This window comes from Jaculus jaculus, chromosome 8 (assembly GCF_020740685.1).
Source record: "Jaculus jaculus isolate mJacJac1 chromosome 8, mJacJac1.mat.Y.cur, whole genome shotgun sequence".
Classification (NCBI taxonomy): Eukaryota; Metazoa; Chordata; class Mammalia; order Rodentia; family Dipodidae; genus Jaculus; species Jaculus jaculus.
Genome location: NC_059109.1, coordinates 116586223 through 116612323, shown reverse-complemented (window position 1 = coordinate 116612323; position 26101 = coordinate 116586223). Strand labels below are relative to the sequence as shown.

At 43.6% G+C, this 26101-nt stretch overlaps 1 protein-coding gene across 2 annotated transcripts in view; it reads left to right on the top strand.

The window, feature by feature from the left end:
* LOC101598719 (protein NDRG3) overlaps positions 1 to 26101 on the top strand; it is a 117840-nt gene that overhangs the window by 79484 nt on the left and 12255 nt on the right. For both annotated transcript variants that reach the window (XM_045156016.1, XM_045156015.1), the window contains exons 6-13: positions 1374 to 1436; positions 4749 to 4809; positions 6775 to 6861; positions 11730 to 11786; positions 18276 to 18379; positions 20670 to 20735; positions 20853 to 20904; positions 24941 to 24988. In XM_045156016.1, coding sequence (XP_045011951.1) covers positions 1374 to 1436; positions 4749 to 4809; positions 6775 to 6861; positions 11730 to 11786; positions 18276 to 18379; positions 20670 to 20735; positions 20853 to 20904; positions 24941 to 24988 — 538 coding nt within the window. The remainder of the gene's footprint in view (positions 1 to 1373; positions 1437 to 4748; positions 4810 to 6774; positions 6862 to 11729; positions 11787 to 18275; positions 18380 to 20669; positions 20736 to 20852; positions 20905 to 24940; positions 24989 to 26101) is intronic.

Sequence of the window (26101 nt, the reverse complement as noted above, 5' to 3'; positions counted from 1 at the left end):
CTATCCCTCTGAGCTTCCCTGGGGGTACCACACCATGCAAACTCCCACTTGGGGTGGATTTGGAGTAACCATTTATTCTGAGGGCCTTCCTGACAGACAGCGGTACCATTTGACTGACCTTGGCACTCTTGAGTGTCCATCTAAACCTGCTTTGTGAGGCAGAGTGACAGGTTCCCAAGTGTTCCTTGGACAGGGGCCTGGGAGGGGGAGGGGGGATGCTGTCCTTCCCCCCCCCCCTGCTCATCTCCAGTCCTGCCTTTGACCAGTGACTGCTGTGGAATACACATTTAAGGCAAGACCATCAACTTCATTAAACCAAACTGTTTTAGAAACTACTTAGAATGTAGTAGGTTTTTGACCTCATTGGATCCTCACAACCCTATGGGGATATGCTTATCAATATGCTTGTCAACAAGGACATAGCAGAGTTGGGATTTCAACCCAAGTAGACTGGCTTCAAAAGCTCTGTTGTCTCTTCTGCTCTCAAGAGCAAGTTGTCCAGTGACCAGTGATGAGGTATTTTCAGAGTTCTGCACAAAGGTTAGAGGATACTCTATCCCTTCTAGATTCACTAGAGGCATGCTGGCTTCCCTGTTAGTTGTGAGCCAATCCTGCCTCATAGAGAACACCATGTTAAAAGATCATTAAAAATGTCATTTCTGGATTTCTTCTTAATTTTCCTGCTCTGGGTCAATTCCTAAGCTTGCTTGAGCATTTTAGGGTTAATATCTTAAATAAGCAATTGATAAAATATTCAACCATATTATCTGTGCCTACCTGAAATGAATGAGTAATTTCTGTTGAAGAGTCCACGTTTTCTAACGTGGTAGAATCAGGAAAGCTTTGTTTCTTGTTATCTTTAACTGCCTAAATATCCCAATAGAATCAGCAGACTTAGTTGACTTACTCCTGGAAGTTTACTGAACTTGGAGCCAGCTGAAGTGGTTGTGGTGGCTTAGGGAGTAGCAGGAGAGTTGGCCAGTTAACCAGGTCTTTTCGTGTTTCTGCCTCTGGCATGAGAAGCATATCTTCTTTTCACCCCTTCTTACCATGACAGGTATTAAAACTTTTACAACATGCCACAGTTATTTCTAGAGACTATATCACATCTCTTAAGCTTTTGGTAAAAGAATATATGTTTCCCTAAGACTCCTAGGTTGGTCTAGGTCTCTCTATTTTTTCCCCTCCTTCATCCATGACAAAATGTTGATGGACCCAATGTCCAGGTCATGAATACAGTGGTTTCTTAATGTCTAGAAAACAATGCTCCCAAACACCCCTCTCATCCTCTGGCCATTACAGTGATCTTACTCTTAGAGTGACTGGGAACTGTGGGTTCTTCCTAATTCAGGAGCTGTCCTTCTGGGTTGCAGGTATCAGTACCCCGCTATGGATGAGCTGGCTGAAATGCTGCCTTCTGTTCTTACACACCTAAGGTGGGTTCCTTCTACAATCTCCCCCTCCATTTATTTATTTATTATTTGAGAGGCAGAGAGAGAGAATGGGTGTGCCAGGGACTTCAGCTGCTGCAAATGAACTCCAGATGCATGTGCCCCCTGGTGGCAAATGTGCAGCATTGCATGCTTGCCTCACTGCCACGGGCTACGTGGGACCTGGAGATTCGAACATGAATTCTTGAGCTTTGCAGGCAATCACCTTAACTGCTAAGCCATCTCTTCAGCTCTGCCCTTCCTTTTCCCTCCCTGTGTCAATGCTCAGCAAAATATTTTTTAAAAAAGAAGGAAAGAGAGAAAGAAATTAAGCAAGAAAGAAATAATAAATGTTGGTGAGCATTCAGACAAAAGTAAAGACTACTTATTACTGGTGAAAATGTATACTGGTCCAGGAACTATAGAAATGACCAGTATGGGTGTTTCCCAAAAAATTAAAAGTGGGTCTATGGCCAGGTGTATTGGTACACATGCTTTTAATCCCAGCACTTGGGAGGCAGAGGTAGGAGGATTGCTGTGACTTCAAGGCCAGCCTGAATTCCAGGCCAGCCAGGGTTAGAAAGAGACCCTACCTTGATAAACAACAACAACAAAAATTGGTCCATATAATGTGACCCAGCTATACCAGCCTGGATATTTTTGCAGATGATTCATATATACAGTAACTTAGGGAAATAGCTTAAGTGTCTATTAACAGAGGAAAAACTTAGTAAAATACATAGTTTGTATGCAAAATTGACATTTTTTTCAGCCAGAAAAAACAAAGTTATGAAATTTTCAGGACAATGGATATAAGTGGATTTAATTATATTAAATAAAATAAATTGGGTGTGGTAGTGCATGCTTTTAATCCTAGCATTCGGGAGGCTGAGGTAGGAGGATTGCTGTGCATTTAAGGCCACCCTGATCCCAGGTCAGCCTGCGCTAGAGTGAGACCCTACCTTGAAAAATCCCCCCCAAAAGGAAATAACTTACACAAATAACACATATTTTCTCAATTTATAAATTCTAGATTTTTTTTTATTGATGCACAAAATAATGCATGGCATGAAAGTCATAAAGCCTAGGGTAACCAAAAAGACTAATGTAATAGGAGACAGAGGAGAAAGGAGAGGAGAGGTTGTATTCACAAAATAAATTGTATACTTACATGGAAATGTATTTATGAAACCTAATATCATGTACAATGAATATCTGCAAATTAAGAATATTAATTAATTAAGAGGCTACAGTGATGGCTTAGCCTGCAGGTGCTTGTCTGCAAAGCCAAAGGACCCAAGTTCAATTTCCCAGGACCCATGTAAGCCAGATGCACAAGGTGGTGCATGCATCTGGAGTTGTTTTCAGTGGCTGGAGTCCCTGGTACACCCATTGTATCTCCCTCCCTCTCTCCCTCTATCTCTCTCTGCCTCTTTCTCTCAAATAAATAAAAATAATTTTAAAAATATTACTGAAGGATTAACTGGGTGTAGTGGCATGCACTTTTAATCCCAGCACTTGGGGGGGGGCAGAGATAGAAGGATCTCAAAGCCTCAGGACACCCAAGTTTGATTCCCCAGAACCCACATAAGCCAGATGTACAAGGTGGCACATGCACTTGCAATAGCTAGAGGCCTTGGCGTGCAGTGTATGTTTGTGTGTGTGTGTGTGTGTGTGTGTAGCAAATAAATATATATTTTTAAAATTTATTTATTTGAGAGAGAGAGAGAGAGGGAGAATAGCACACCAGGGCATCCAGCCACTGCATACAAATTCCACTTGCATGTGCCACCATGTGCATCTGGCTTATGTAGGTCCTGGGGAGTCAAACCTGGGTCCTTTGGTTTTACAGGCAAGCACCTTAACTGCTGAGCCATCTCTCTAGTCCCAATAAATAGTTTTTAAATTACCAAAAATGAGGCTGGGGGTGTCTCTCAGTGAAAGAGCACATAGTTAACATGCAGTTTGCAGTATGACTGATCCCCAACAATGGAACAACATCAACAAAAAGAAAACATGGGGTTATTTTAATAGATAATGGAACATGACCCTCATAAATGAGGCTAGCTAGTCCACATCCATCTAGAAGTGTCTTACAGGCTGAGACCTGCTTAGACAGAAAGCCATGGCAAGAGGAAAGATGATCATGAGAGCAAGGGAAAATACACCCAGCAAAATAGGAGAGGCACACGCTCGATCTTATAAACCCAAGTGATCAGGTGAAAGTTGGCAGTGTTACTCTTTAGTGTAAAGGATTTTAACCCTGGAGCCATGCATAGTTTACTTTATTTTTTTTAATGAGAGAGAGAAAATTGGCTTGCCAGGGCCTCTAGACACTGTAGTTGAACTCCAGACATGTGTGTCACCTTATGTGTATGTGAAACCTTGCACATTTGTGTCACCTTGTGCATCTTCTGGCCTCCATGGAATCTGGATAGTCAAACGTGATTCCTTAGATGCCACCATGTTTGGATACATTTTTAGCCCTTTGAAATGATCACTGTAGGACTGGGTATGGTGGCACACACCTTTCATACTAGCACTTGGGAAGCAGAGATAGAAGGATCACGTTGAGTTCGAGGCCACCCTGAGACTACATAGTGAATTCCAGGTCATCCTGGGCTAGAGTGAGACCCTGCCTTGAAAAACAAACAAAAAAGCAGAAAAGAAAAGAAATGATCACTATAAGTTATATAACAATAAAGTGATTTGAAATGTTTTTACAAGGATTATTCTTAGCCTGGTGTGAATGCTCATTCCTTTAATCCCAGCACTGTGGAGGCTGAGATAGGATCACCATGAATTCAAGGCCAGCCTGGGATACAGTGAGTTTCAGATCAACCTGGGCTAGAATGAGACCTTACTTCATAAAACAAAACTATATTCTTCCTATACTAGCTTGTGGAAAGGTAAGTGAACTGCAGGGAGCGTAAACCACCACAAAGACCGACTTAGAGAAAGAGGAGAGCTTGGTGTTGACTGCTGCCGGGGATGCCCTGAAGCCGGCGGTAGTAAGTGGAAAGGGTCAGGATACACTCCGCGGGATCCGCAGAGTTTGATGGTGGGACCGTGCAGATGAATTCCAGGTTTCAGGCGTATTTCATTTAAGCACAGAGGCAAATTTGAAGGTAGGTGGTGACGTCCTTGTCACACACACAGGGCTCTGAAGCTTAGAAAGGGAGACAAGCTTTAGAAACGCCCAGAGCTAGTAAGTAGGGGGCAGAGCCAGTATCCGCACCCAGGCTGTGCTCTGTCCACTGTGTGAAGTCACCTGCAGAAGTAGTTGACTCTGTCGGTTGTCATCTGTCCTATCCACAGTGTGAAAAGCATCATTGGTATTGGAGTTGGAGCGGGAGCCTACATCCTCAGCAGATTTGCGGTGAGTACTCCGAGGACTGGCCTCGGCTCCCCTGAGGCACTGTCTGGGCTCAGCTACGTGAATGCTGTGTTGAGTGACCAGGCCCTGCTCTGCTTTTGTGTTGCGTTGGTTCTTCTGTGAATTCTCTCAGCTCTAGACCCAGGTTTGTATAAAGCCGTGTTTTGCATGTAGCGTTTATGTAAAATCACAAGTGAAGGCAGAACATTGTCTGTAAAGAGACCTGGATGCAGCTTCTGATGGAATTTTCTAGAGCCAGTAAAAATAAGCTTATGGGGCTGGAGAGAGAGCCTACTGGTCAAGGTGCTTGCCTTCAAAGCCTAAGGATCCAGGTTCAATTCCCCAGGACCAACGTAAGCCAGATGCACAAAATGCATCTAGAATTCGTTTGAAGTGGTTAGAGGCCCTGCTGCACCCATCCCTGCCCCCAATAATAAAATAAAAGTAAGCTTAACAGCTGGGCATGTTGGTGCACGCCTTTAAACCCAGCACTCAGGAGGCAGAAGTAGGAGGATTGCCCTGAGTTCAAAGGTACTCTATGATACATAGTGAATCCAGGTAGAGAATCAGCTAGAGAAAGGCCCTATCTTGAAGAAAAAAATAAAATAAGCTTATAAGCCACTTAAAATAACAGAAAATTTCTAAGTACTATACTGGAACAAAATAGAACACTGTTAGATTTGGGGATTGGGATAGAGGCACTGAGATAAACTATTTTGGAGTTCATGACTTTATTTTAATGCTAAGATAAACCAGAAGGATTCAAAGTCATAGGGAGAGATAGAGATAGACATTAGACTGAATAAAGAGAAAGAAAGAAAGAAAGAAAGAAAGAAAGAAAGAAAGAAAGAAAGAAAGAAAGAAAGAAAGAAGAAAAGAAGGAGCACATATCAGGAAAAGAACTAGAGGGTCCAAGAGAGGAAGAGGGGGCCAGAAAGAGGGTTTTTATGAGAAGAGTAGAGAAATTTCCCTGTGAAGGAAGAGCTTTGGAGGATGTATTTAGGTGAGGGGCTTTAAGTGGTAGTATTACACTTTTATCAGCTCTAGAGGCATCCTCAATTCTCATAACATGAAGTGCTTCTAGAATTGCAGGCATAGCTTAGGCGTGGTCAGGTGGGGAGGGGGAGAAAGCTCTGGCACTCACACAACTTAATTTAAAGTTTGCCTTGGGCATAGAAAGGACTGGATGGAGTTTACCAAAATAGCAGCAGTTGATGTATGATAAAATAGGAGATTTTAGCTGTAAACTTTCTGTTTACCTGACTTTCTACTGTGACCTAACGTGTATAATTAAAGGCAACAAGTTGGCCAGAGTTTTTTTTTTTTTTAATTTACTTTTACTTATTTAAGAGAGAAAGAGAATAGACACACCAGGGCCTCTAGACACTGCAAACGAACACCAGATGCATGCACTACTTTGTGGGTCTGGCTTATATGAGTACTGGGGAATCAGACCTGGGTCGTTAGGCTTCGCAGACAAAGTGTCTTAACTGCCAACCTATCTCTCCAGCCCAGAGTTTTGATTTGACATCATAGTGTTCCTATTGAAGGATCTCTTTGAAATTCCTCCTGGGAGATAAGAAAGTCTTAAGAGATGGCATCAGATGGTTTCAGGGGGCAAGAGACAGCTTCGGAAGTGTCTGAGCAATCCCTGGCGCCACGTGGTCCCAAAGGCAGAGCCTCTGTGTGGAGAAGCACTGCAGCGTGCTCTCCTCCACTGTGGCGCTGGCGTCTGCTGTTCCCTGTGGGTTCAGGCAGGGAAGGTCATTTCCTAGCACCATAGGAATTGGCTCCCAGATGCGCAGGCAGAGCTCAAGAGCTGTTTTCTGTGCATTCTCCCTCACACCCGTCGGTAGTCTTCTTGCAAAGGTGAGGCATTGAGGCACAGTCCAAACCAGCTACCCAGCCAGCAGTTTTAGAAGAACTGAGGAGTAGCGCTCTCCCACTGTTGTCTTTATCTCCCTCCAGCTCAATCATCCGGAGCTAGTGGAAGGTCTTGTGCTAATTAACATTGACCCGTGTGCAAAAGGCTGGATTGACTGGGCAGCTTCCAAAGTAAGTACCAAGTGATGGTGGCCATTGGCTCATATCCTGGTCCCTTAGATAGAATCTTTTTCTTTTCTTTTTATTTATTTATTTTTAGTGTTTCAAGTAGGGTTCGATGTTGGGCCCTGAAAGGCCCAGGCATGAGGCCTAGTAGAACTTCCTGAGCCTAGCTCAAGTTTGGCGACCTGTCTCTGGCCAGCTATGACTCAGCAAGAGGCCTAATGGCTTCTGGCCTGCTACCTCCACTGGCAATTGTAATTACCATTTCAATAGTTAAAGTTTACTATTGGCCCTTACCACTTCCCCCATCCTAAAATCCCCGCCTTAGTCCCCAACATGATATAGGCAACTGCTCAGAGTAATAAAGCGAGTTGTTTCTGCGAGTTCCTGCATCCAAAAGACTCCCGACTCAGTGTGGTTTTTCTCCAGTGGCCAGGAGGGGTTTCTGAGTCTTCCAACGTTCATCATCCCCTCAACCCCTAGGGAGGAACCAGCAGGCCTGGTTCTTCCTTCAGCACTACCTACCTGACTGGGAAGGAGCCCTGCAGTTCTCACTCTAGCCCACCCTGGCCTGGAATTCACTCTGTAGTATCAGGCTGGCCTCAAACTCACAGCTGTCCTCCTCTGCCCTGTTGCTTTGTTTTTTGAGGAAGGGTCTCACTTTACCCCAGGCTGACCTGGAACTCACTCTGTAGTCTCAGGCTGACCTTGAACTCATGGTTATCATCCTATCTCCACCTGCTGAGTGCTGGGATTAAAGGCATGCACTGTCACACTTGGTTATTGTAGAATTCTTTCACATAGCCTAATTTATATAAAATTTATTCCTGTTCTTTTTTTGTTTGTTTGTTTTGTTTTTGTTTTTCAAGGTAGGGTCTTGCTGTAGCCCAGGCTGACCTGGAATTCACTATGGAGTCTCAGGGTGACCTCAAATTCACAGCAATCCTCTTACCTCTGCCTCCTGAGTGCTGGGATTAAAGGCATGTGCCACCGTGCCCAGCCCATTCTTTTTTTTTAATTGACAACTCCATAATTCCCTCCCTTCCCCCGCTTTCCCCTTTGAAACTCCACTCTCCATCATATACCCTCCCCCCTCAATTGGTCTCTCTTATTTTGATGTCATGATCTTTTCCTCCTATTATGATGGTCTTGTGTAGGTAGTGTCAGGCACTGTGAGGTCTTGAATATCCAGGCCATTTTGTGTCTGGAGGAGCACGTTGTAAAGAGTCTTACCCTTCGTTTGGCTCTTACATTCTTTCTGCCACTTCTTCTACAATGGACCCTGAACCTTGGGAGGTGTGATAGATATATTTCAGTGCTGAGCACTCCTCTGTCACTTCTTCCCAGCACCATGGTGCCTTCTTGAGTCATCCCAAGGTCACTGCCATCTGAAAAGAGAAGCTTCTCTAACCAAAAGTGAGAGTAGCATTAATATATAGGTATGACTATTAAGTGAAGTGCTTAACTGGGCAGTTTCGTGAGCATAGTATATATATTTAGCCAGACAACAGCAGATGTTACAACTCTAGGGCTCATGACTACCCCTGTTGTAGGTTTTCAGTGTCAGGGATGCATTCTTGCCCATGTAGTGAGCCTCCAGTCCAATTAGAGTACAGTTGGTTTCCACCATGACAGATGTACCACTATTGTGCCTGTTGGCTCCTTTGGCCTGGCAGGCCAAATATAAGGCTTGCTGTGTACCCTTTTGAGTATTTTCACTGGTGATTGCTCTCTCTCTCCCACTGAACTGCATGCAACGTTGTTTTTTCCAGCTTTCTGTCAGCTGGTCTACATGGAGGAGGTTTTCAGCTCAGCTCCAGCAGGGTTTCTCAGTGACCTTGCAGCCCAAGTTTGTGGAGTCTTTAGCAATAGAGTCTTACCATGTTATTTCTGGTGGGAAACCAAGGGCCTTGGCAATGGCCCATAATGTTTTGGGGGCATCAGGGACCTCCCTGTTCAACAACTCATAGGAAGGTGTCCTATCCCTAGCACTGAAAATTTTCTAGTAACAATCTATGGCTTCTGGCTGTTCCATTGTCCAAAATAGTAGGTTTCCATATGACTTATTTATATCCTCTTAGATTTTGATTAGCCCCTCCCCCCACCTTTCTTTTACTCAGATCTCTTCCCCTGACCTCACTTGGGCCTTTTCATCCCCATTATTCTATTCTACTTATATATATACAATACCATCCTATTAAGTCCCCCCTCCCTCCTTCCCTTTCTCTTCCCCTTATAACCCCTTTCTAGCTTACTGGCCTGTGCTACTGAGTTTTATTCCTGCTCAAATAGAAGTCCAGTCATCTATAGCTAAGATCAATGTATGAGAGAGAACATATGACTTTTGGCTTTCTGGGCCTGGTTTACCTCCCTAAGTGTAATACTTTCCAGATCCATCCACTATGTTCTCATTCTTATCTACTTATTAATATGTAAGTACACACTTGAATGTGATAAAATTCATGCAACACTTTGGATTTAAGAATACTTGTGAGTATTAAACACATGAAGTGAGATGAGTATTGATCCTGCTTGTCTTTAACCTCTGACATGTGGAGGTCTCGTAGTTCATGGGGGAGAGTTCATTGCATCTCCTTCACTATGGGATTTTTCTCCAGCTATGTCCATGTCTGTCCTTTATACCCTCTCATCTTCCCCACCGCCAATTCAGTACCTCACCTCTGATCCAAGTCCTCAGTAGGAATTCAGTCCAAAACCAAGGAAGAAAGCTTAAGGGAAATCAGACACATCATTTGACTTGGAAATTTTTCTGAAAATAAATTAAGTCTCCAGATTTACACAGATTGCTGCATATTTTAGACTGTGAGATTTTTTTTTTTTATTTTGAAATGGGAAAGCTTAGGAGAAAAAAAAAATGTTCAAAATGTAAGAACAGTGTGTAAATATAGCCATTCCTCCCACCCCCTGAAATAAAGATAGCAAAAACTGGAAGGAAAAAAAATAGTTTTATCTTTGGATGGTTTGGGCATGGCTTTCGTTCTCTCTGCCATCATTCCAGTATAAATGCAGCAGGAATGAAGTAGTAGTCAGCCAGCTTCCATGTTTTCAAAGAATAGCTAATATTTATTCCAGCACCTCCTTCCTCCCTCTTTCTCTTTCTAAAAATATTTTATTTATTTATTAGAGAGAAAGGGTGAGAGAGAGAGAGAGAGAATGGGAGCGCCAGAACCTCCAGCCACAGCAAAAGAACTCCACATGTGTGCGCCCACTTGTGCATCTAGCTTACATGGGCCCTGGAGAATCGAACCGGGATCCTTTGGCTTTGCAGGCAAATGCCTTAACCACTGAGCCATCTCTCCGTCCCCTCCCTCTCTTTTCCTGTCCTCTTCTTTTCTTTGTTTGAGATAGGTGGCCCAGGCTGGTCTCCCAACTCTGGAGCTCAAGTGATCCTTCCACCTCAGTTTCTGAAGTAGATGAGATTGTAGGCACACATGTGATCATGCCCCTCTACAGGCTCCTATTTTGAAACGTGCATGCTTGTACCCTGGAGAAGAGACTAGGTTTTTTTCTCACTTCTTTTTCTCATGTTTCTCAAAAAGTATTATGTCATGAAAATATATAACACTGTACTATATGGGTTGATTTGGTTATGTTTGTTGTCTTTTAATTGTGTGTATATGTACGTATGTGTAGAGCATGTGACACGTCATTCAGGTGGAGATGTGGTGACATTCTCAGGGTTTTTGTCTTTTCCCTCAACCCTGCTTGAGACAGAGTCTCCTTTATTATTTTATTTTTGTCACATTGCTTTCTGGGTACCAGTCTAGCTGGGCCGTTAGTGTCTGGACTCTACTGGCTCCATTTCCCATTGTGGTGCATGTAGGGATGACAAACGCCACTTTGATTCCAACTTTTATGTGGTAGCTGAGGAGTAGAACTTTCAGGCAGGTTTGTAAGGAAGTGCCTTTAACCACTGAGCAATCTCCACAACTTCCTTGTTGTTTATTGGTTTTTTGAGGTAGGGTCTCACTCTAGCCCAGGCTGACCTGGGAATCACTATGTAGTCGCAGAATTGCCTTGGACTCATGGCGATCTTCCTACCTCTGCCTCCTCAGGTGTGCACCATCATGCCTGGCCCCTTTTTTTTTTTTAAATTTAACTTAATTGTATTTATCTGAAAGAGAGAAAGAGGCAGATGAGAGAAAGAGAATGGGTTGGGTGTTGGTAGTGCATGCCTTTAATCCTAGCACTTGGGAGGCAGAGATAGGAGGATCGCCATGAGTTTGAGGTCACCCTGGGCTAGAGCAAGACCCTACCTCCAAAAACCAAAGAAAATAGAGAGGAAAGAGAATGGGCGTGCCATGGCTTTTAGCTCTGCAAACAAACTCTAGACACATACCTCACCTTATGCATCTGGCTTATGTGGGTACTGGGGAATGGAACTGGGTCCTTTGGGTTTGCAGGCAAGCCCCTTCACTGCTAAGCCATCTCTCCAGCCCCTTGTTAGTTTTTTTGTTTTGTTTTGATTTTTTGTTTTTCAAGGTACAGTCTCACTCTAGCTCAGGCTGACCTGGAATTCATTCTATAGTCTCAGGGTAGCTTTGAGCTCATGGTGATCCTCCTAACTCTGCCTCCGAGTGCTGGGATTAAAGGCTGTACCACTATGCCCAGCTTTTTTGTTTTTAGAAAGGATCTCTTTGTGTAGCCCAGGACAGCCTATAACTTGCTGTGTGTTCCAATTTAACCTCAAACTCATGATCCTGCTGCCTTGGGCCTCCCTCATGCTGGAATTACAGATATTTGTCACCATGCTTTGTAGTTTGTTTTTTGTCTAGTAAAGTACACTTAGTTTTAGTGGGAAGCTTGAAAATGTTTATATATGCTTTCTTTCTTAACCCAGAATTTTATCTTTTTAGCTCTCAGGCTTGACGACCAATATTGTGGACATAATTTTGGCTCATCACTTTGGGCAGGTAAGTATGCAACCAGAAAATTGGGTTAACTTACATGCAAGACCATATTGTACTTGAGTAAAATGATGGAGTACCTTACAGTTTACCTGACCTTAGCAGTAAGAAATGCACGTGGCTGGGTGTGGTGATACACCTTTAATCCCAACACTAGGGAGGCAGAGGTAGGAGGATCACTGTGAGTTCAAGGCCACCCTGAGACTACATAGTGAGTCCTAGGTCAGCCTGGGCCAGAGCAACACCCTACCTCAAAAAAATCAAAAACTAAAAATAAAAAAATAAAGAAAAAGAAATGTAAGTGGCCTTAAAATGACCAGGCTTGTGGGAGAGATCTTGGCATTTAGAGAATGACAAAAAGTGTCTCCCCCACCTGTCCTTATAAGCATATTGCCATCTATTAGTGTTCAGCAACATCACACGCTTCTCCACACATCTTCAAAGCCATTAGGAACTTTAGGAAGGCTTCACAGCAATAGAATTTCAGGAGGAAAAACAACAGAAAGCAATGTAACTGCTAGGTTGGAGGGATGCCTTAGTGGTTAAGGTGCTTGCCTGCAAAGCCAAAGAACCCAGGTTTGATTACCCAAAGCCCACATAAGCCAGATGCACAAGGTGCATACATCTGGAGTTCATTTTCAGTGGCTGGAGGCCCTGGTGTGCCCATTCTCTCTCCTTTTCTCTCTGTCAAATTAATAAAAATAGCTGGTCGTGGTACCACACACCTTTAATCCCAGTACTTGGGAGGCAGAGGTAGGAGGACCGCCATGAGTTCAAGGTCACCCTGAGACTCCATAGTGAATTCCAGGTCAGTCTGGTCTAGGGTGAGAACCTACCTCAAAAAATCAAAATAAATAAATAAATATAAAGCTGGGCATGGTGGTGCTTGCCTTTAGTCCCAGCTTTTGGGAGGCAGAGGTAGGAGGATCACTGTGAGTTTGAGGCCACCCTTAGACTACATAGTGAATCCCAGGTCAGCCCAAGCTAGAGTGAAATCTTACCTCTAAAAAAACAAAAAACAAACAAAAAAAAAAAAAAGAAGAAGAAGAAGAAGAAGAAAAAAACAGGGCTAGAGAGATGGCTTAACGGTTAAAGCACTTGCTGGCAAAGTCAAAGAACCCAGGTTTGACTCCCCAGGTCCCATGTAAGCCAGATACAGAAGGTGTTACAAGCATGTTCATATGCAGTGGCTGGAAGCTCTGGCACACCCATATTCTCCCTATCTCTTTGTCTGTCTTTACCTCTTGCTCTCTCTCTCTCTCTCTCAAATAAATAAATAAATAAAATTTTAAAAACTTTTTTGTGGCTTTTAACTCTTTTTAAATTCTTATTTATTTGACAGAGAAAGAGGGAGAGAGGGAAAGAAAGAGAATGGGCATGCCAGGGCCTCCAGCCACGGCAAATGAACTCCAGACGCATGCACCCCCTTGTGCATCTGGCTAACATGGGTCCTGGGGAATTGAACCTGGGTCCTTCGGCTTTGCAGGCAAACACCTTAACTGCCAAGCCACTCCTCCAGCCCAATAAATAAATTTTTTTTAAATTAAAAAATTGGGCTGGAGAGATGGCTTAGTGGTTAAGTGCTTGCCTGTAAAGCCTGAGGACCCCAGTTTGAGGCTCAATTCCCCAGTACCCATGTAAGCCAGATACACAAGGTGGCACACGCATCTGGAGTTCGTTTGCAATGCTGGAACCCTTGCTGTGCCTATTTTCTCTCTCTCTTTCTCTCTCTCTCTCCTCCCCCTTTCTCAGTCTGTTGCTCTCGAATAAATAAATAAAATAGAAAATAAAAAAATTACCTTAACACATTAAAATACAACAGGTATTCTACCATTTTCATGTTACTGAAGTCCCGCCAATAATAAAATTAATTTTTTTTACTTATTTATGGGGGGGGGGTGCACCAGTGCCTCCAGCCACTGTAAACCAACTCCAGATGCATGTGCCACCCTGTGCATCTATCTTATGTGGGTCCTGAGGAAACATACCTAAGTCCTTTGGTTTTCCAGGCAAGTGCCTCAACCGCTAAGCCATGTCTCCAATCCAAAATTAAATTTTTTGTTTGTTTGTTTCTTTTTTTTTCCAATGTTGTTTTGCTTCTTGTTTTTGTTTTTTTGAGGTAGGTTCTCATTCTAGCCAAGGCTGACCTGGAATTCACTATGTAAGGCAGGCCTTGAATTTACAGCAATCCTTCTCCCTTGGCCTCTCAAGTGCTGGAATTAAAGGCATGCGTTACTGCACCTAGCTAAAATTAACTTTTCACACATTCAATTATTGGTTTAAAGTTGCCCAAAAAAGCATATTCCAGCCCTTAAAGCCTTTCTGCTTTGCATGTCTTGAGAAGCTTTACTGTATGTCTGCTGGCTGTGGATTAAACAGAGCCTTGCAGGCGAAAAGCTTCAAGCCACTCTGGCTCTTCAGGTCTCTGAGCCAGAAACTCCCCACCACACTACTGAGCTACAAATCCTAGCCTCGGGCTGGAGAGATGGCTTAGCAGTTAAGCGCTTGCCTGTGAAGCCTAAGGACCCCAGTTTGAGGCTCAGTTCCCCAGGACCCACGTCAGCCAGATGCACAAGGGGGTACACGTGTCTGGAGTTCGTTTGCAATGGCTGGAGGCCCTGGCGTACCCACTCTCTCTCTCTCTCTATGCTTCTTTCTCTCTTTGTCTGTCGTTCTCAAATAAATAAATAAAAATAAACAAAAAATTAAAAAAAAAATCCTATCCTCTTCTGTGGCTCTCTGCCTGGCAGAAATCCCTCTGTCTTCCCCTGTTCCCTTGCTGTAAGCCTCTGATGGAGTGTAGGATTTCTCTTCTCATTCCACCCTGCCTCAGTGCCACCCAGGAAAATTTGTCAGCTGCTACTACCTGTGTTTGTATCTGCTTTTCCCTGATCAGCTCCAAAGCCCTCAACTCCTCAGCAGTTTCAGGAAATACCACGCTAAAGAAGAAACTTGATGGGGCCTATCCCCTGTTTACCAGGTTGGGGAGACAGTGGCCTCTGAAAGTCCAGTGCAGCCTCACAAAGTGCAGTTGGGTGGGAGCACATGGGCCACAACGCAGCTGGAGCTGCTGTGGGACACTGACACACAGAATCACTGGTTTCTGTGCTTAGTGTTTGAAAGGACTGGCAAAGAGGAAGTGTTTTCTCATTGGATCATAGGTGGAGATAATTAGAGTAATCAAGGTCTGGTTCATGATATACCTCTCTTAACTGGTTCATACAAAAACCTCTCGTATTTGGTTAACTTAAAAAAATTTATTGCTGACAACTTCCATGATTATAGATAATAAACTATGATAATTCTGTCCCCCCTCACTTTTCCCTTCACAACTGTACTCTCCATTCTCCATCATATCCCTTCCCCCTCTCAATCAGTCTCTCTTATTTGTGATGTCATCTTTTCTTCCTATTATACTAGTCTTGTGTAGGTAGTGCCAGGCACTGTGAGGTCATGGATATCCAAGCCATTTTGTGTCTGGAAGAGCACATTGTAAGGAGTCCTACCCTTCCTTTGGCCACAATTAACATTCCTTCCGCCACCTCTTCCACAGTGGACCCTGAGCCTTGAAAGGCATAATAGAGGTGTTTCAGTGCTGAGCACTCCTCTGTCAAGCTATTTTTAATACTGTAATATGCAACCTAAGAAATTGCTTGGGCTGGAGGGATGGCTTAGTGGTTAAGGTGCCTGCCTGCAAAGCCAGAGGGCCCAGGTTTGATTCCCCAGGACCCACATGAGCCAGATGCACAAAGTGGCACATGCATCTGGAGTTTGTTTACAGCAGTTGAAGGCCCCAGCACCCCTTTCCCTCTTTCTCTCTCACTTCTCAAATAAATAAAATAAGTTAAAAAATTATTACCCCAGCACTCAGGAGGCAGAGGTGGGAAGATCACTGTGAGTTTGATGCCACCCTGACACTAATTCCAGGTCAGCCTGGGCAAGAGTGAGACCCTACCTAGGAAAAAAGAAAGAAAGAAAGATAGATATTACTACCCAAAGCAAGCCTAAGGTCTGTGAGTGGCTTACTTTTAACTACATAGTACTATGAATTAAATCCTCCCCCTATAAATTTCACCCTGAGGCTTGTCATTGGCTTACTGGCCATGTGTTTGTTTTATTTAACAGCCTCAGGAATTTATATGTACATTCTTTTTTCTCTTTGTTTTTGTGGTACTGGATCTCATACCCAGGGCCTCACACCCATTAGGAAAATGCTGTACTACTGGGTTGTATCCCCGGTCCTGTAGTCTTCTAAATTAGGTATATATTTCTAACTATAACGAATATGCTAATATAGCTTGGCAGTCATTTTTCACTTAAAATTTCTAGGACTCTTATTATTGCATGTTACACGGATTCATTTAGTTTCAGTGTTGGATGATTATCAACAGTCTCATACATTCCTTCTCTCGTAGTTGGGCATGAAGCTTTCTTGGCTGTATGCTTAGGTGTGGAACTTCTGGATTTTAACTTTCTTCTAAAAATAAGCCTTGGTGATACATAACCCACATAACAAAACATTTTCTTTCTTAAAGTTTATAAAGCCCACTGGTTTTAGTGTATCTACAGCATTGTGCAGCCATCACTATTGTCCAGTTCCACAGCATTTTTATCAGCCCTGAAGAAAATTGCCCTATTCATTATAAGTAACTCTCCTACACCCCTGTTTTTCCTGCCCCTAGCAACCACTAATTTATTTTTTCCCCTTGTGGGTTATTTTTTGTTAGTTTTTCAAGGTAGGGTCTCACTTTAGCACAGGCTGACCTGGAATTCACTATGTAGTCTCAGGGTGGCCTTGAATTCATGGTGATCCTCCTACCTCTGCCTCCTGAGTGCTGGGATTAAAGGTGTGTGCCACCATGCCTGGCTAAAAATAAAATATCTTAAGAAAAAAAAAAGAAAGAAAGAAAAGATAGGGCTGGAGGGATGTCTTAGCTATTAAGGCATTTGCCTGCAAAGCCAAGGGACCCAACTTCAGTTCCTTGGGACCCATATTAGCCAGATGCACAAGGTGGCTCATGCATCTGGAGTTCATTTGCAATGAATAGAGGCCCTGGTGCACCCATTATCTCTCTGTCTCCCTCCCTACCTCTTTCTCTTTGTCAGATTTTTAAAGAAAAGATGAAGCTAGGTGTGGTGGCACACACCTTTAATCCCAACACTCAAGAGGCAGACATAGGAGGATCACAAGTTTGAGACCAGCTGGAGACTAAATAATGAATTCCAGATCAGCCTGAGCTAGAGCAAAACCCTATCTTGAAAAAACAAACAAAAAAATAGTATTACTTTTATTTATTTGAGAGAGAGAGAGAACAGGAAAAAGAAGGAGACACATGTGCCACCTTGTGCATCTAGCTTTACTTGAGTGCTGGAGAATCAAAGCTGGGTCCTTAGGCTTTGCAGGCAAGCACCTTAACCACTAAGCAATCTCTCCAGCCTCATGTACTCATTAATTATTTAAAATAACCCTTTGGAGCTGGACAGATGGCATACAAGGCACTTGCCTGCAAAGCCTAAGGACTTATGTTTAACTCTCTAGGTCCCACATAAACCAGCCACACAGAGACGTAAGGTCACACATGCAAACATCTGTAGTTCGAGTGCAGTGGCTGGAGGCCCTGGTATGCCGGTTCTCTTTGTCTTACTTTCTTATTCTTGCATTAAAAAAAAAAAAAGGTAAAATAAGCCTCTGGGGTAGTGAGTTATGGTGTTCATATTACGGACAGTGGCAAAACAAATAAATATACATACAAGCCAGGTATGGTGGCACATGCCTTTAAATCCCAGCACTCAGAAGGCAGAAGTAGGAGGATCGCCATGAGTTCGAGGCCACCCTGTGACTACATAGTGACATCCAGGTCAGCCTGGGCTAGAGTGAAACCCTACCTGGGGGAGGTGACATACAAATAAGGAAACTTGGGTTTGGAATGATTAGATGACCTAAGTTCCCTGAAATGCTATTTAAATTTATAAGAAGATCTTTGTTGTCCTTATCTGACATAGACTAGAGAAGTGATCCAGAGTGAAGAAAATCAAAAAGCCTTTTACCATTCAGCCTGTGCTCCCAGGCTCCACCTCAGTTCCCCAAAAAGTTGTAGTAGCTAGGCCCCCATTGCTACAATGAACTTCCAAACCAGGCCCAGTTATGGGGGAAGGGAATTTATTTCAAGCTTACAGATCCAGGGGAAGTTCTATAATGGTAATAGGGAAAAAACCCACCACCAAAAGCAAGAACAAAAACATGGCAGCCGAGCCTCAGGGACTCAGGTAGAACTCAGGCACTTTGCATATCTTAGGTTGGAATTCAGATCCCCTCCAGTAACACCTCCTCCTGCCAAGTTACAAACTTAAAACCCCTGAATCACCTGGGGGACATCCGTTCAAACCACCACAGAACAAAAAGAGTTGGATTTTGGAATTGAAAATATAAATCATAGAAAATGGATTTGTTTTGGAACTCAAAAATTTACTGATGTTTTCTTTCACTTGTTCTAGGAAGAGTTGCAGGCCAACCTGGACCTGATTCAAACCTACAGATTGCATATTGCCCAAGATATCAACCAAGAAAACCTGCAGCTCTTCCTGAGCTCCTATAATGGGTAGAGTTGTTTGCCATTCCTCCAGTTGACTGTGTGGACTAGCTCTAGAAAGGTGGTTGGCACCTAAAGGAGGGGGAAGTAGACATAGATTGCTTCTACCATTCCTCTGTGATGGGATTGCATATCCTGTTTGATCATACTGGGAGTGAAAGGGCTGTAAAATAAATATGAAATGGCTTTTAGGAATATTGAGTAAGCTTATTTCTAGGACTTTAGGGGGTGGGGGAAGAAACCTATGTAACATACACATACCAAAGTATGGGACGACTAGAGGAAAATGTGTATGTGTCGTAAGTAAAGAAGATGTGGCCTTGATTTTGAGATTGTTTGCTGAAATCTCTCATGAGGCAGACACAAGCAACACATGGATGCAAATCAGTTCTTTCTTGTTTGAGTATATGTTGACTTACATCTTTCTGGAAAGACAGGAAGAGGCTGCATGGGCCAGCTGTGTATTTCTCAGTTACACAGTCAGTGAGGCGCAAAATCAGTTTGAACCTGATCTCCAAAGGTCCCTATTTTTTGTTGAAATAAAAAAAAAAAAAAAAGAGGAGCTGGAGAGATGGCTTAGTGGTTAAGCACTTGTCTATAAAGCCTAAGGACCCTGGTCCATGGCTTGATTCCCCAGAACCCACGTTAGCCAGATGCACAAGGGGACACACACATCTGGAGTTTGTGTGCAGTGGCTGGAGGCCCTGGTGCACCCATTCTCTCTCTATATATATATATCTGCCTCTTTTTGTCCGTTGCTCTCAAGTAAAGAAATAAAAATGAGCAAAAAAAATTAAAAAAAAAAAGAGGGCTGGAAGAATGGCTTAGCAGTTAAGGTGTTTGCCTGCAAAGTCAAAGGACCCAGGTTCAATTCCCAAGACCCACACAGGCCAGATGCATAAGGTGGTACATGCATCTGGAGTTCGTTTGCGGTGGCTGAAGGCCCGGGCATGCACGTTCTATCTGCCTCTCTCCAATAAATAAAATAAGAGGAGCTGGAGAGATGGCTTAGCAGTTAAGGCACTTGCCTGCAAAGCCAAAGGACCCACATAAGCCTGGTGCACAAAGTGGTACATGCCTCTGGAGTCTGGAATTCGTTTGCAGCCCTGGAACGCCCATTCTCTCTCCCCCTCTTCCTCTCTCTCTCAAATGAATAAATTAAAATAAAAATATTTTTTTAGAAAAAGATAAAGTCCTGTGCAAAACCATTATGAGGAAAATCTTCCTTCTAAGTAAAAGTTTGTCCTCCACTTAAGAAACTTTTCCCTATCAACTATTTGGATAATTCAACAGACAAGGATGTTAGTAGTGTTGTTACTTAAGTTTTAAAATTGTCTCTCCTGTAAGGTTCAGGAGTTAACAAGGACCATGGAGACCACTCTGAGGCAAAGATGGAAGGTTGTTTTTCTTTTTTTTTTTTTTTCTTTTTTCGAGGTAGGGTCTCACTCTAGGCCAGGCTGACCTGGAATTCACTAGATAGTCTCTGGGTGGCCTCAAGCTCATGGCAATCCTACCTCTGCCTCCTGACTAGTGCTGGGATTAAAGGAGTGCGCCACCATGCCCAACTAAAGATGGAAATTTTTATTGGTGGGGGGGGGGGGTAACATGAGCTGCCTGGACTGACTATCAAGAGCAGAACAGTCAGCTTGAGGTTACAGATAGTGGGCTTTATAGGCTCTTCAATTGGGGGAAGATGAGAAAGGGAAGGAATTTTCTTGTTAGGGCAGTAAATCTCGGTTCTTTACATTAGCCATATGGTGAGACCAGAAGTGACCCAGTGAGAGAGAAGGGGGCAGTAAATCTAGACCTGGAGCCTTGTTAGGCAAGGGATGGATAATGGCTGGGCAGTTTCTTAAGAAATGTGGATGATTCACTTCGCCCTCCTGCTGTAACTCCATTTTGTCCTGACCTAATAGTCTTCCTTTTTAGCATCCCATAGAATTCCTGTTCTTGCTGGATACCACATAGGCTACCACTGAGACAGCTACCAGAGAACACAGATCAGGGGCCCCTTCCTTCAGCTGTGAAGGAAAGATGGTGTTCATGGGCCTTAATACCTTTGGTTATCATTACCAGAAAATAATCTAAGGTGCATGCAAAAGTTATTTTAGTTTGTTTATGTCTTTTTAATTTTTATTTTTTTGGTTTTTGAGGTAGGGTCTTGCTCTAGCCCAGGCTGACCTGGAATTCACAATGTAGTCTTAAGGTGGCTTCAAACTCAGAGCAACCCTCCTACCTCTGCCTCCCAAGTGCTAGGATAAACACAACACCTGGCTTTATTTTGCTTTTGTTTTTGTAGACGCAGAGACCTGGAGATTGAAAGACCTATACTGGGCCAAAATGATAACAGATTAAAAACATTAAAGTAAGTACCTCAGTTTCCCCACTGAATTGCTAACTGTCTGCCTGTCGTGATGAATCAGTGTTCAGTGGAGCACATGTTGTTACGTGTTGACCGACACCTCTTCCTCCGCCTCACTAGGTGCTCTACTTTACTGGTGGTGGGGGACAATTCACCTGCCGTGGAGGCTGTGGTAAGTGTGTCCGATGTCGCGAGGAGGATGAGATGGAAGGGTGGGGAAATATGGCACACTGCTGACACAGTGGGAGCTGTGGGAAACACACCATATCTTCTTGTACTATCGGGGTTTGCTCTGTCCCCATTTAGACAATGAATTAATTACCCCCGATCACTAGGCTTTCTCGGGTGGATCCCTGTTGCCCTCAATGTCTTGGTGGGGGCCAGTTCCTTCTGTGGCAAGCAGTGCGGTGAAAAGCTCTTCACTTAGGTCAGATTTCTGGTATCTTCGGCCTCCCACCTGGACTTGATCACCACCTTAAATTGATCTGATGAGCACCAGTGAGCCTTTCCCTCCCCCTTCGCAAGTCCATAGCACATTGATAAAGGCTGTAGAAGCTCACACTAGAAAACGTGAGAACAGGCTGGGGAGATGGCTCAGCAGTTAAGGCGCTTGCCTGCAAAGCCTAACAACCCAGGTTCGATTCCCCAGGCCCCACGTAAAGCCAGATGCACAAAGTGGTGCATACGTCCGGAGTATGTTTGCAGTGGCAGGAGGCCCTGGTGCGCTCATTCTCTCTGTCTGCTTTTCTCTCTCTCTCAAATAAGTGAATAAAAAAATTTTTTTAAGAGGCCAGGTGTGGTGGTGCATATCTTTAATCACAGCACTTGAGAGGCAGAGGTAGGAGGATCACCATGAGTTTGAGACCACCCTGAGACTGCATAGTGAATTCCAGGTCAGCCTGGGCCCTACCTCAGAAGAAAAGAAAAGAAAAGAAAAGAAAAGAAAAGAAAAGAAAAGAAAAGAAAAGAAAAGAAAAGAAAAGAAAAAAGGTGAAACCATTACAAAAATAGAAGGGTGGGGCCAGGGGTGGTAATCATGATACTTTCACACAAAGACAAACTAATTTATTTTTCTTCTTAAAAATATTTTATTTACTTGAGAGAGAGGGAGAAAAGGAGGCAGATAGAAAGACAAAGAATGGGCATTCCAGAGCCTTAGCCACTGCAAAATGCATGTGTGACCCTGTGCATCTGGCTTATGTCAGTACTGAGGAATCAAATTTGGATCATTAGGCTTCACAGGCAAGTGCCTTAAACACTAAGCCATCTCTCCAGCCCAACACCTGGCTTCCCCCCCCCCCCAGTTCTCTCTCTCTTTCTGTCTGTCTGTTTCTCTCATTCTCTCATAAAGAAAAGGCATTCTGGGGCTGGAGAGATGGCTTAGCAGTTAAAGCGTTTGCCTGCAAAGCCAAAGGACCTCGGTTCAATTCCCCAGGACCCACATAAGCCAGATATACAAGGTAGTACATGCATCTGGAGTTCGTTTGCAGTGGCTGGAAACCCTAGCACGTCATTCTCTCTCTCTCTCTCTCTCTCTCTCTCTCTCTCTCTCTCTCTCTCTCTCTCTCTCTCTCTGTCTCTCTCTCTCTCTCTCTCTCTTGTTCTCCCTCTTTCTCTCTGCCTCTTTCCCTCTCTCACACTCTCAAATAACTAGATCAATAATAATAAAAAAAGAAAAAAAAGGCATTCTGTTGGGCTTGCCCCCCCCCCCAAATTCTGTAGTGACTATGCACATCTGTAAGGGAAGGGAAGGGAAGGGAAGAGGGCTGGAGATGGGAGCATCTCTGGTTAGCCAGTCTAGCCAGAAAATGGCCACAAGCTCCAGGTTTAGCAAGAGACACTGTCTCAAAGAAGTAAGACAGAAGAACAACAGAGGATGCTCACATCTTCCTCTGTCCTCTGCATGTATGCACACTGGCACACCACATCCATACGTACACCAAACACACAAACAAAAGTTTCCAGGAATTGTGGTTAGTCTGCCAGATGTGGAGACATCTTAAAATGCATGAGGGCTGGAGAGATGCCTCAGCAGTTAAGGCGCTTGTCTGCAAAGCCTAACAACCTGGGTTCAGTACCCTAGTACCCATGTAAAGCCAGATGCACAAAGTGGCACATGCATCTGGAGTTCATTTGCAGCTGCTGGAGTGCCCATTCTCTCTCTCTCTCTCTCTCTCTCTCTCTCTCTCTCTCTCTCTTCTCTGTCTCTCTCTGCTTGCAAATAAATAAAAATTTACCCAAAAAAATGCAAGAATTTCACTGGGCATGGTGGTGCACGCCTTTAATTCCAGCACTTGGGAGGCAGAGGTAGAAGGATTGCCATGAGTTGGAGGCCACCCTGAGACTGCATAGTGAATTCTAGGTCAGCCTGACCTACAGAAAGACCCTACCTCCAAAACCAAAACAAAACAAAATTTCAAAAGTAATAGACAAGAAAACTTGGTTTATTATAGTAATATAGACATTGGGGGTGGGGTTTCATTCTTTACAAAAATATTTTGAGCATTGCACCTGGCCATTAGGGATGCTCTTTCACAATTCTACCTTTAGAATGATGCATATTCTCTTTTTAAAATTGTTATGAATTTATTTGTAAGAAGACAGTGTGGGTATGCCAGAATGAGCTCCAGACACATGTGTCATTTTGTGCATCTGACTTTACATGGTTACTAGGGAATCGAATCCAGACTGTCAGGCATTGCAGGCAAGCACCTTTAACTGCTAACACATCTCTCTAGTCTGAACTAATGCGTATTCTATAGTGAACTGATGCTTTTATCACAACCTGCCTTGTCATTTGCATAGAGCAGCTCAAACCTCTGACTTGATGATCCTGGCTTTTAGGTCATCTCCTGATTTCAGAACTTTTGTGTACCTGCCCACCAGCAGCTGGTTCTTTGCTCGGTGACTTTAATCACTCCCTAACTGGCTTGCTGCCTCTACAGCCTGTCAGTGTACCACTACTCTCCTAAATCAACTCAAATCCTGTCACCTCAGGGCCTGTGGTTTCTTGACTTCCACAGTCATCTCCAGTCTTCTTTTAGCTTATTTCTGTTTCCTTCCTCTCTTGACACTTCCTGCTGTACCCACTCATGTGCACCATATGCTTTTTCCACCCCTGACTCTGGAACCCTTCAAAGCCCCACCTTTTCTTCTTACCTAGGTCTGAAAATTCTACTAACCTTCTATATTCACTCCTGGTTTATACACTCTTAACACGGATTTTATTTTATATGCATATTAGAAAATGTGAAAGGAGCCAGAGATGGTGGCACACACCTGTAGTCCCAGAACTTGGGAGGCTGAGGTAATAGGATTGCTGTGAGTTCAAAGCCAACCTGAGACTACATAGTAAATTACAGATCAGCCTGGGCTAGAGCAAGAACCTTGAGAATGAGATAAAAGAAAGGAAAGCCATCTCTCCAGCCTTTTTCTAACAAATATTTTTTTCTTTTTTTTGTTTGGCTTTTTGAGGTAGCATCTCACTCTAGCTCAGGCTGACCTGGAATTCATTATGTAGTCTCAGGGTGGCCTCGAACTCACAGTGATCCTCCTACCTCTACCTCCCAAGTGCTGGGATTAAAGGCGTGAGCCACTATGCCCAGCTGTCTTTTCTAACAATTTTTTTTTAAATGTTTTTAAAAATGTGTTACTTTTTTATATTTTATTTTTATGTATTTATTTGGGAGAGAGATACAGAAATAGGCAGGTAGAGACAGAGAGAGAGAATGGGCGAGCCGGGACCTCTAGCTGCTGCAAATGAACTCCAGATGTGTGCGCCCCATTGTGCATCTGGTTTATGTGGGTCCTGGGGAGTTGAACCTGGGTCCTTTGGCTTTGCATGCAAGCGCCTTAACTGCTAAGCCATCTCTCCAGCCCTTTTCTAACAATTTTTAAAGTTGTTTTTTTCTGGGCTGGAGAGATGACTTAGTGGTTAAGGTCCTTGCCTATGAGCCTAAGAACTCATGTTCAAATCTCCATATCCCACATAAGCTAGATGCACAGTGACACAAGCATGCAGTGTTGCACGTGCTCATAAGGGGTGCATGTGTCTGAAGTTTGATTGATTGCAGTGTCTAGAGGCCTTGGTGTGCCAGTTCCATACCCCACCTCCCACCACATCTCTCTCACATTGAAAAAAAAAAAAAAGAAATTTACATGGGAAAATAAAAGAACCACAATAAGAAAAAGTGTCTTTTCTTTTTCAGGTTGAATGTAATTCTCGCCTCAACCCTATAAATACAACTTTACTAAAGGTAATGTGTCTTCTGTCAATGCTGACTGTTTGTAAGTTATAGTGCTGTTAATCAGTGTTTTCTAGGCTAGTTACACAGAAGGAAAGCTTCATTCTGCACGACTCATTTCCTCACTCTCCCCCTTGCTCTCAAGAATAGTTTATAGGGGGCTAGAGGGATGGCTTAGTGGCTAAGCTGTTGCCTCGGAAGGCTAAGGACCCAGGTTTGATTCTCTGGGTCCCACGTAAGCCAGATGCAGTGGTAACTCATGTGTCTGGAGTTCGTTTGCAGTGGCTAAAGACTCTGGAGTGCCTATTTTCATATTCTCCCATAAATAGCCTTTTTTTAAAAATTTTTTTATTTGAGAGCGACAGACACAGAGAGAAAGACAGATAGAGGGAGAGAGAGAGAATGGGTGCGCCAGGGCTTCCAGCCTCTGCAAACGAACTCCAGACACGTGCGCCCCCTTGTGCATCTGGCTAACGTGGGACCTGGGGAACCGAGCCTCGAACCGGGGTCCTTAGGCTTCACAGGCAGGCACTTAACTGCTAAGCCATCTCTCCAGCCCCATAAATAGCCTTTTTAAAAAAAGAAAGAAAGAATACTTTATAGGGCTGGAGAGATGCCTCAGTGTTAAGGCACTTGCCTATGAAGCATAATGACCCAAATTCCATTCCCTAGTGCCCACATGAAGCCAGATGCACAAGGTGGTGCATACATCTGGAGTTAATTTGCAGCAGCTAGAGGCCCTGGTGTACCCTTTCTCCCCCACCTTCTCTCTTATCTCTCCTTGAAATAAAATTTTAAAATATATATTTTAAAAAAAGAATACTTTATTGAAGTCACTACAAGGAAGCCACGAGCCAAGGAGTACCTGGAGTATTACCTGTCTCTCTCTTGATAATATTTTTCTTCCTGAATATATTCTTCTTGTAAAAAAAAATAGAAAATATAAGTCATGAAGAATGTATTTTTTAAGGGCTGGAGAGATGGTTTAGCGGTTAAGCACTTCCCTGTGAAGCCTAAGGACCCCAGTTCGAGGCTCGATTCCCCAGGACCCACATTAGCCAGATGCACAAGAGGGCGCATGCGTCTTGAGTTCATTTGCAGTGGCTGGAAGCCCTGGCGGTCCTA